The 10,627-nt window shown below is 41.3% G+C and overlaps 2 protein-coding genes across 2 annotated transcripts; one reads left to right on the forward strand and one right to left on the reverse strand.

Annotated features, from left to right (window-relative positions):
* The first annotated feature begins 2,280 nt into the window (after window positions 1-2,280).
* LOC120958630 (DNA replication licensing factor Mcm6) lies at window positions 2,281-5,207 on the forward strand. Its single transcript, XM_040381569.2, has 4 exons — window positions 2,281-2,489; window positions 2,552-3,585; window positions 3,668-4,872; window positions 4,965-5,207. Exons 1-4 carry the CDS (start codon window positions 2,398-2,400, stop codon window positions 5,076-5,078), a joined length of 2,445 nt encoding a protein of 814 aa, XP_040237503.1. The 5' UTR covers window positions 2,281-2,397; the 3' UTR covers window positions 5,079-5,207.
* A 905-nt stretch (window positions 5,208-6,112) lies between these two features.
* LOC120958991 (proliferating cell nuclear antigen) lies at window positions 6,113-7,220 on the reverse strand. The gene is made up of 3 exons (XM_040382092.2): window positions 7,083-7,220; window positions 6,490-6,992; window positions 6,113-6,422 (listed from the first exon to the last, which is right to left on the reverse strand). The coding sequence occupies exons 2-3, from the start codon at window positions 6,983-6,985 to the stop codon at window positions 6,136-6,138; spliced, it is 783 nt and encodes a 260-aa protein (XP_040238026.1). The 5' UTR covers window positions 6,986-6,992; window positions 7,083-7,220; the 3' UTR covers window positions 6,113-6,135.
* Between the last annotated feature and the right edge of the window lie 3,407 nt (window positions 7,221-10,627).

Below are 10,627 nucleotides of genomic sequence, written 5' to 3' on the forward strand. Positions count from 1 at the left end.
AAATATGTTTTAGTTTACATACACTTTAGTCTTTTTTAGACTCCTCAATTACTGTAAAGTTGTATTGGCGTTCAATTATTTGTAGAACAATTTCTACATACAACGGTATGCTTTATAAAATATTTACTGTAATTGAATCCATTCAATAAAACCAATAAAGCTTTTACGACTGGTTCATACTTCAGTGGTTCAAATTTGTTACTGAGGAAGTGGTTAGATTTAACAAAAGATGTTCTTTTACCTCTTTTTAGGCTAGACAAAATCTGATCATTTACCTCTACAAAATTATTTATTTGTTTGTAATAGTACATATCCTTCTTCCTGTTTGTATTGGCTAACTCAGTGTTGAGGAGCTTATGCCAACATGACCAAATCTATAGAAGCTGGAGCTATTGCGTTGTTCAAGTACGCCTACGACTGTTCGCAGAGGACACCGACACTGAAGGGAAACCCTATTCGATTGTAGCTTGTAGACAAGATGGACGCCATCCATTACCATACTAACTTTAGTTTTTGAATAGATTAACATCATTTTGAACTATGGAACTTTAATCATTTGCTTTTCTACAGTGGTCGGTACGGTTTTTAAGCCACATGGCGCTATTTGCTGCCTAAATATTGGTTCTTTTTCCTTCATATATTCCACTGCATTTACTCATATGTATGCTTGGTTTATCAAATTAGCTCTGCACGTGGAACTCGACGAGCATTTTTAGATAATATTATTCTTTCAGTCATAAAGCCGACCAATGATTTATCAGATAAGAAATAGTTTCGAAATGCTAAGTGCTTCAGCTAATCAAAGGAAATCTTCTGAAGGAATCAATTACTAAATATTGCGATTCACCCCTATTTATCAAATTTTTCCTCAAAACATATTGCACCATATTACTGTATGGATTAGTACAGATAAGAAAGAGATAGGTAACGAGAGATAGGATATTCGAGTAAGAACGTTTGAGAAAACGGAAATAAACATCAATCGTGTTGGATTAATCAACGGAAGAACATAACATCGTATGCTCCTTATTATCTTAAATTCAAAAAGGTGCTTTAAAGGAAGGCAGGTTGCCCCGGTCACGACAATTACGTGTGCAATATATTCCATATTTCCACATTGCGTCTCCATAAGCCGATCTCGTGGTACAGCCGTCAACTCGTACGACTTAACATCATGACCGTCATGGGTTCAAGCCCCAAATGCCATGGAGGGTAATCCATAAGTCCACTGAAAGCCAAGCCCACAAGTGATTCAAGCAGTCCCTTGACCGACAACGGTTGTTGAGCCAAGGAAGAAGAAGGTTACATATGTCGTTGCTGGTGTCGGTGTCTTTATGACTATTATTTTACTTTCCAATCAAAATGTGGCGCTGGTATGGAATGCAGGTTTATTCGTCTTCGTTACAGTAGAAATTGACCTTATTTCAGATATCACGCTTAGCAACTTTGAAGGCTGTATGGCTTTGAAATAAGCAATTCAAAATAGAATATTTGTCCGTTGGCAGTGTTTCAAAACTATGCAGTCGACAAGCAAGAGTGCTCGGGATCGTAATAAACTTTCGATGCACCGATTACTTCTGGTAAGAATGACTATACGATTAATTTTTAATAACTCCACTCAAAACCGCGGGACACTTTTTCGGTACATTGTCAATGAATGACATTATTGTGGTACTATGCTTGAATTAGATGACAATATTTGATACTGCGGATTTTGAGCAATTCTACAACTAAATTTAAAAAAACATTCCTATCGTTCTCAAATTTCACTTAACAAGGTGCCGCATAAAAGCACTTTCTTATGATGAAGGTTTAATTTTAATATTTGAACATGAATCATTATTATAATCAATTGAAAGTAAGTTTGATTTTAACCGTTTGACAGTCTAACGAATTTTAGAAAATGCACAAACCCTTAATGAAATAATGGCAAAAAGTTAATAATAAAAACTAATGTTGGCCCATTCAGTAAACCGTTGCTTCATACATAAGATGATGTGCAAAATGTGCCATTATCATTGTTTTATCTCACTACACCTCTCCCCACACGACGATTGAATCGAAACGAGGAAAAAAAATACAACCCGAGTCTTACTCAGGCAAATCGCTGAATGAAATAAAAAATATTTTACAGAATTTTCTTTAACGGTTTTTGAAGAATAATTTGAAAGCGCTGAAACGCTGAATGTCAATTTCAATGTAAAATCCAGTTCCCACAAGAAACAAAAAAGTCACCAGAGGGCGCTGCAAGAAACAGATGTCATGAGAAATTGGCGCGCACCAAATGCTTGTGTCTTGTGTTTGTGGGTTCGCTAGAGTGAAGGCAGCTTGTTGTTTGTTATACCATTTGTGTTTTAATCCAATTCCTGTGTCTCTATTCGCACGCTCGAATTTAACATGGATGTTGCTGATGCACATGTAGGACAGCTTCGTGTCCGCGATGAAGTGGGAGTTCGGTGCCAAAAATTGTTCCTGGATTTCCTCGAAGAGTGAGTACGGCGCCTCCTGCCTGTGTACATGTTGTTTATGCATAATCTCAATTATACCGCAGGTTTAAGGAGGATGGTGAAATCAAGTACTTGAAAACGGTGGAGAATCTTGTCAATCCGGACAGATCGACACTGGAGGTCAGTTTTGAGGATGTGGAAAATTACAACCAAACATTGGCCACCGCCATCATCGAGGAGTACTATCGAATTTTTCCGTATTTGTGTCAATCGGTGTCGAACTTCGTTCGCGACAGAACCAGCTTGAAAAAATCCAAAGAATGTTACGTATCGTTTGTGGACGTACCGACGCGCCACAAGGTTCGCGAATTAAGTACGTCGAAGATAGGAACGCTGATCCGCATTTCGGGACAGGTGGTACGCACGCATCCAGTGCATCCTGAGCTGGTGTTGGGAACATTCGTCTGCCTTGATTGTCAGACGGAAATCCGAGACGTCGAGCAACAGTTTAAGTTTACAAATCCGACCATCTGCCGGAATCCAGTTTGCGCTAATCGCCGACGCTTCATGTTGGAGGTGGATAAATCGTTGTTTATTGACTTCCAAAAGGTGCGCATTCAAGAGACGCAAGCGGAACTTCCGCGCGGATGCATCCCTCGTTCGGTTGAGGTGATTTTGCGTGCGGAAATGGTAGAAACAGTACAGGCGGGAGATCGATATGATTTCACTGGTACGCTGATTGTGATTCCGGATGTTGGAGCTCTGCAGTTGCCGGGTGCAAAGGCAGAAATAGGATCCCGCCACAAGCAGGGCGACAATGCTGCCGAAGGAGTGCGTGGACTGAAAGCACTGGGTATGCGAGATCTCAACTACAAGATGGCTTTTCTAGCCTGTTCAGTGCAGGTGACATCGTCTCGATTCGGTGGCACCGATATGCCAATGAGTGAAGTAACATCGCAAATCATGAAGGACCAAATGACGCCAGCTGAATGGAACAAAGTGTACGAAATGTCGCGCGATCCTCGACTGTACCAGAACTTGATCAACAGTCTTTTCCCATCGATTTACGGCAACGACGAGGTAAAGCGTGGGATTTTGTTGATGTTATTCGGTGGAGTAGCTAAAACTACGCAAGAAAGTGAGTTCAGGAAACAAAGCGTCACCATTTACCTAACCTCTTTCTAATCCTTCTCGTTCGTTGGTTTATTATCTCTTTCCAGAAACTACTCTTCGTGGCGACATCAACGTTTGCATTGTGGGCGATCCTAGTACGGCCAAGTCTCAATTTTTGAAACAAGTTTCGGACTTTTCTCCTCGTGCAGTGTACACATCGGGAAAAGCTTCGTCTGCTGCCGGTCTGACGGCGGCCGTAGTAAGAGATGAGGAAAGCTTCGACTTTGTAATCGAAGCTGGAGCGCTTATGCTGGCCGACAATGGCATTTGTTGTATTGACGAGTTTGACAAGATGGATCCACATGATCAAGTCGCGATTCACGAAGCAATGGAGCAGCAGACAATCTCTATTGCTAAAGCAGGCGTCAGGGCTACATTGAATGCGCGTACATCCATCTTAGCCGCTGCCAACCCGATTGGTGGCAGGTACGACCGGTCGAAATCGCTGCAGCAAAACATTCAACTGACTGCTCCGATTATGTCGCGTTTTGATCTGTTCTTCATTTTGGTAGACGAATGCAATGAGGTGGTAGATTATGCGATCGCAAGAAAGATTGTGGATCTGCATTCGCATATAGAACACTCGTTGGATCAGGTGTACTCGCGTGAGGACGTTCTGCGTTACATCATGTTTGCCCGTCAATTTAAACCAGTTATTCAGCCAGAGGCAATGGCACTGTTGGTCGAGAATTATGGCCATTTGCGGCAGCGAGATACCGGCACGACTGGCAAAAGCACTTGGCGAATCACTGTTCGTCAGCTTGAAAGTATGATTCGACTCAGCGAAGCAATGGCCAAAATGGAATGCAGTGAAGAGGTAACTGAACGGCACGTAAAGGAAGCGTATCGGCTATTGAACAAATCGATCATTCGAGTTGAGCAACCGGACATTCATCTGGATGAAGAGGAAGGCGAGGAAAATGAGAACGTAATGGACATCGGTGAGGAAACGCCAGAAGATACTCCCAGAACGAACGAAACCGAAGAAAACGATCAGGATACGCCGGCAGTAGCCAAGAAGAAGCTGACCCTTTCCTTCGAAGAATATAAAAATCTCTCCAACATGCTGGTCATTCACATGCGCAACGAAGAAAGCCGCATGGAGTCGGAAGAGCTTGACCGGGAAGGAATTAGTAAGACCGAATTGATCAACTGGTACCTTAGTCAGGTTGAGGATCAATTGGAATCGGTTGAAGAGTTGATGGAGAGAAAGGTTTTGATTGAGAAGGTGATCGATCGACTAATTTATCACGTAAGTAAATGCGTAGAGTTATGATAGATAGCATGTCAATGTATGATGCTTACATTGCTCGTATGCTTTGTTTTTCTTACCTTTTTTTGCAGGATCAAGTAATCATACCTCTAAAGCAGGCGAAACTGGGCGAAGCGGACCAAGACGATGCTGGGGATCAGGATGTATTGTTAGTGGTTCACCCTAATTACATTGTTGAAAGTTAATTAACTAAGCGATCGTTTTTCAGAACATAATTGCGTTCACATTTTCAGCTTAGATTAAGTGGTTTTGTATTCCATTTGTGCGTATCTCTTTTTAATAAATTGAACATTAAACTTATTGATAATTTATAATTAACTTGTTGATAATTTAAATTAAATTTATAATTGATAATTAGAGGGGGGGGGGGGGGGGGGGGGTGCTCAGGATCCCTCTGCTGGGACCCTATAGTTTATGAGTCTCTTCATCCATGGGGCCCCTATCTAGCACAGAAGCTCTTGCTGAGACTACTGTTCACACTGTTCTATATGCTGGAATTACCATACACGGGGCCCCTACATTGACGGGGCCCTCGCGGCCGCTGAGTCCGCGTACCGTTAAATCTGCCACTGATCTGGAGTTTGGAATACTATTCTCGTCATCACGAGTTGACGCGTTTTTGTGTAAAAGTTATATTATTCTGACAATACACTCTTCTACTTGGCGTATCGTTCGATACAGGCAGGCCAGCCTATACAGGCTTCCGGGACTACCACGGTACCAAGCAGCCGGATAGTCAGTCCTTGCTACGGGAGAACGATCCATTCTAGACTTAAACCCCACGACGGACATCTCGATAAGTCGTGCGAGCTAACGACTGCACCACAGGACCATCCCTTTATGGCGAAATATTCATTTAGCATGGGTAACGGCCATGTGACCTTGGCTACGTTCCATATGCAATCACTGATTTGAATACGTACATCGTAACAGCGGACCGTTATCGGAGGACCCCCATTGTTGGAAAGTTAATTGCCCTCGAAAAGAAGAATAATAATACAAGTAGTTCAACATTAAAATTGCACGTTTTTCTCAAATGTGTCAAATAATGGTTAAAAATCTTTCATTTCTTTAAGGTACATGAAAAGGTAGTTGAGTAATTTAATGAGACTGAACACTCTTCATTTAGAAGTTAATCGAAACGATTGCTCTTACAATCATTTGTGATCAATGTTGTAACAGCATAACTAGCGGTTGTGTGTATAAAAAAGAAAGATGGTCTTATTTGTATTTATATTTAGCTTAATTTTCATCGTCTTCTATCTTAGGCGCTAAATAGTAGCGGATGTGGCCCAGGTCCGGGATACGGTATTCAACAACCAACGGTACGTCAGCCGACATAGACAGCTGCACTTGGTTACACAGTGGCGTTGCTTTTGTAAAGGAGTTCAGGTACCGGCAGGCAAAGGTGAGTGTCACAGGCTCCTGCATTTCGATAATGACCGATTCGTCCTCTTTATCCACGGTCGAGGTTTGCGCCAGCTTTATGTTAGCCGAACCCGCATCACCGGATGCCGAGAATTTCACACCTACACGAAAGAGAAAACTCATTACTGTAGCATATAGGTAGAATCGCACAAGCATAAAACGCATTACCTTCTTTGGTGCAGGAGATGACAACGGACTCGCCGAACTGCGACAGATCACGACAGATGCGTGCAAACTCCATCGCTGGCATGCGAACAACGCACGCATAATCCGTTTCTGGAATGCCCAAGTGTTCCTGGTCCAGATTCATTAGCTTCATTTCGTAATCGGACACCTTTTCTTGGTTCTGTGATTCGAACATAAAAGTTACAGTGTCGGCATTGTCCTGAGCTTTCATCGTCAATGTATCATCGTTGTTGGCACACTTCATAATCTTGGCCATGTTGGCCAAGTTCATTCCCATAGACAAGTTCCGGTCACACCGGTACTTGTCGAATCCGTCGGACCGTAGTGAGAGCGATACAAGGGAAACGTGGGAGTTGTCCATCGCTTGCAATTGAATGCCAGAATCGCTACAATCGAATGTGGCTTCGTTCAGAAGATCCTTGATGGCATCCAGGACCTTCTTTAGAACGTGGCTAGCATTCAGTCGCGCTTCGAACATGTTGATGCTAGAATGAAATTAAAAATACACACGCGTTACAACATGTATTTACAGGTAAAACTAGTGTGGCAACAGGAACTGATCTACAAATACTTGCCTTTACAACACAATAAAATGACACAAAAAGCTCTCAAGCAACGAGATGCAAGCGTACGTACACGGACGAGGTAAGAAGATGAATGAGAAAATATTCCTGTAATTTGGCGGTACACCTTGGATGCTTGCAAAAAGGCGCGAAATAACAACACAAAGCTGTCATTCAATTTGGCATTGTTGACAGCAAAGGAAAGCATAGTGGTCGATGACTGTTTTTGTTGAGGATGAATTTATTTTTGAAATGACCTTATTTAGCGCGTGGCCACGGAGCTGAAAAAATGTTGAAAATTTTTTCAACTTTGTCAAAATTGCTTGTCAACTGCAAAAAAGAGCTTTTCTCGTGGCCGCACCAAAAACATACACAAGAGCGAAAAAAAAGCTCCAACATCTGAATATTTATTTATTTATTTATTTATTTTATTTATTTTATCTTATTAATTGCTCGGCCACGTTGGGTTACAGCAATAGTGCTTACTGCCTATAGTATACAATTATTCACGAAGGAGTTGGAAGGAGTTTATGGTACGGAAAAGGAGCGAAGACGGGATCGGTAGACAGGATAGGATATGTTGAAATCGAACAGATCAGAAGTACTATTAAAAGACGACATAGCTCTTACAAAAGGCTCATTGCGAGCAAAACGTGTACGACATATAGGTAACTGGAGACGAAAACGATAACGTAAGGTGCGACAAGGTGCATACAAATGTAAGCGCGACAGAAGTGAAGGAGTATCAATCGTATTGAGCAATATGCCAGCGACGAAAGAAGCCTGAGCGACCGAGAGGCGGTGCTCCAACTTGGCAAGGCCTAATAGAGTGCATCTATCGTCATACGAAGGAAGCGGAATAGAGTGATGACCCAGCGACCTACGAAATACGATCCTTGTAAAACGTCTCTGGATCCTCTCAATCCTTTGGAGCAGAGATAGTTGAACAGGAGACCAGATGACACAGGCATATTCCAGTACGGAACGGACCCAACAACAATAAAGGGACTTAAGACAAAAAGGATCACGAATTTCAGTGGACATGCGACAAATATAACCAAGACTTTTGTTGGCCTTGTTGATGACATAGTCCGTGTGCTCCTTGAAAGAAAGACTCGGGTCAAAGAAGACGCCAAGATCCTTAGACAAGGACGCACGGGGAATAGGGGCATCACAGACACTATAAGCATGAGTTATACTTGTGGAAGATCGGAAGAAAGACAAGACAGAACATTTTTCAGGACACAGGACTAAACCGTTAGAAGCACACCATGTAGAGAATTTACAGAGCCAGGATTGAAGGACTAGACAATCAGCTGTAGAAGATACAGGAAGAAAAATTTTAACGTCATCCGCATATAGCAAGAAGCCGTTAGGAGGAAGGATCGAAGTACAGTCATTGAGGAAGAGAATGAACAGTAAGGGACTAAGGACACTACCTTGAGGGACACCCGAAGAACTAAGAAAACATTCAGAGAAAGAGCCACAGATTTTAACTGCATATGAACGATTCTCAAGATAGGAGTTGAACCATGGCAATATAGAGCCACCGAAACCTAGTTTTCGAAGCTTAGCAACAAGTAATGATAGAGGTATACTGTCAAATGCCGCTTTGAAATCGGTATAGATAGTGTCTACTTGCTTACCACTAGACAGATAGTGATATAGAGAAGACAAAAAACACATTAGGTCATCGATATTTTGTATAAGAAGTACTAAATATGTAGATAAATCAATTAGAATCATGCATTTTAGCATTATTATCATAACAATGGGTCACAACTGCGCCAAATAGCTGTTTCTTTACGCTTTTTCACGAACGTCAAATTTTGTCAACTTTTGTCAACTTTTTTTCCTGGCTGCTCCAGGTTACAAAATTTTGACAAAAGCTCGAAAAAATGACAAAAGCTCACGTTTTGAAAAATTTGTCAGCATTTTGTCACTCCCATGGCCTTTCGCTTATTTAATTCTATTGTTATACGGACATCACACGAGGCGTAAACTCAAAAAGTTTACGCTTGATTTGTATGGGAGAGCGTAAACTTCCTGTCAAAAGATTTCAGGGTTGTATGGCTGAAATCCAGTTTACGCCAAAGTTTACGCTTGACGTCCGTATTAACCTTCGTGTCAATAGGCACAAGGCCACGGAGGTGACAAAATGTTTAAAAAAATCAACTTCAAAAACTGCCAAAACTGCTTGTCAACTGCAAAAAGAGCTTTTCTCGTGGCCACATCAAAAATCTACATCGATCGATATATTTTTTATAAAGCACTAAATAGGTAACGGTAATTTAACGGCTCCGCGGAACGATTGTTTGATGGTGATTCTTTCCCTACCCGTAAATTTCCGTTGAATGCCTTCTAATCGCCTTGTAATCGCCGTCAAATTGAATGCGATTAACAGTGCATTTAGCAGTAAATAACCCAAGTGCCACAAATCCACTAAACGACCACTAAACGGCTTCTAAACGACTCAAGCACTCTACCTAAACGGAATATAGAAAGACTTCGTTTAGCAGACGGCAAACGACTCATGCATTCTAAAAATAGCAAAAAAAAGCTGGTGGCGCTATCTGTTTGTGGGATACCCAACCAGTTGAGCTTCCTCGCTTGGAGCAGAGCTTTCATTTCCTCTGACTGTTGTATGGTTTCGCATTGAAGTTATGCATCGCTAGAACTAGAACGGCGATACGATTGTTTAAATACTAAACTCCAATGGAAACCACCAGCACTGAAGCAAGTGAGATTTGAGTAATGGTCGTTGGTGTTGATACCCACGTATCTGACCACACGACCATTGTAATAGATTTTTGCTCGGAAAGTTTGAAGGCTATATAGGTCATAATAAGATGAAACTTGTCGAAACACATTGCAAGAAAAGGATTGCAATATAATAATCAGTTTTAATACGCCATCTATTGATCAAACCAATGAAGCTGTGGAGCTTTAATTTTTTTTTCTATGGATATTCAATTTTCCAGTCGTTTAAGCTTAATCTGTGGCGCTTGGGAAATGTCTTCGAAATATTTCCTTGAAAATATTCCTTTTTTAATTTGAATTTACAATTGCCAAAACAAAACCTTACAAGCGTATTTAACACTGTACTGTTGTAGTGATTCCCTGATATGAGCGTGAGATTCGATAGCACAATTTACGTGTTATGTTCTCTTGCGTGAAGCCCTGAGCTATTACTCATTATTGAATATGGTTTGCATTATTTAGTTCTTAAATACAAACCCGTTGAAATGTGTTAATATTTCTAACTAATTTCAATAGCTTTCATGAAAGGTGAAATGAAATACATATTTATTCCATCCTGATAACCCAAAAAGCCAAAATTGCTTAAGCAGTCAATTTTAGCATGCTAAAGATCGCTGTTTGAATTCGCCTTTTGCAGTTGATAAATAGCATAATTCCAGTTCCCAATGAGACATTTTGGACCTAGCTTGAACAAAAACTCGGCAATCTTGCCTTATCTTCTATACCGCATCTGCTTGCACTCATTCGCGAGCGTTGAAATATGCTCTCCCAATTTCATGTTCTCGCGAATAGCCTAC

The sequence above is a fragment of the Anopheles coluzzii genome, chromosome 3 (genome assembly GCF_943734685.1).
Source record: "Anopheles coluzzii chromosome 3, AcolN3, whole genome shotgun sequence".
NCBI classification, from domain to species: Eukaryota; Metazoa; Arthropoda; class Insecta; order Diptera; family Culicidae; genus Anopheles; species Anopheles coluzzii.

Coding starts and splice junctions, on each gene's coding strand:
- LOC120958991 (XM_040382092.2), bottom strand. CDS start 6,985: ATGTTCGAAGCGCGACTGAATGCTAGCCACGTTCTAAAGAAGGTCCTG. Junction 6,423..6,489: donor CATCTCCTGCACCAAAGAAG/GTAATGCGTTTT, acceptor TCTTTCGTGTAG/GTGTGAAATTCTCGGCATCC.
- LOC120958630 (XM_040381569.2), top strand. CDS start 2,398: ATGGATGTTGCTGATGCACATGTAGGACAGCTTCGTGTCCGCGATGAA. Junction 2,490..2,551: donor TTCCTGGATTTCCTCGAAGA/GTGAGTACGGCG, acceptor ATTATACCGCAG/GTTTAAGGAGGATGGTGAAA. Junction 3,586..3,667: donor AGCTAAAACTACGCAAGAAA/GTGAGTTCAGGA, acceptor ATCTCTTTCCAG/AAACTACTCTTCGTGGCGAC.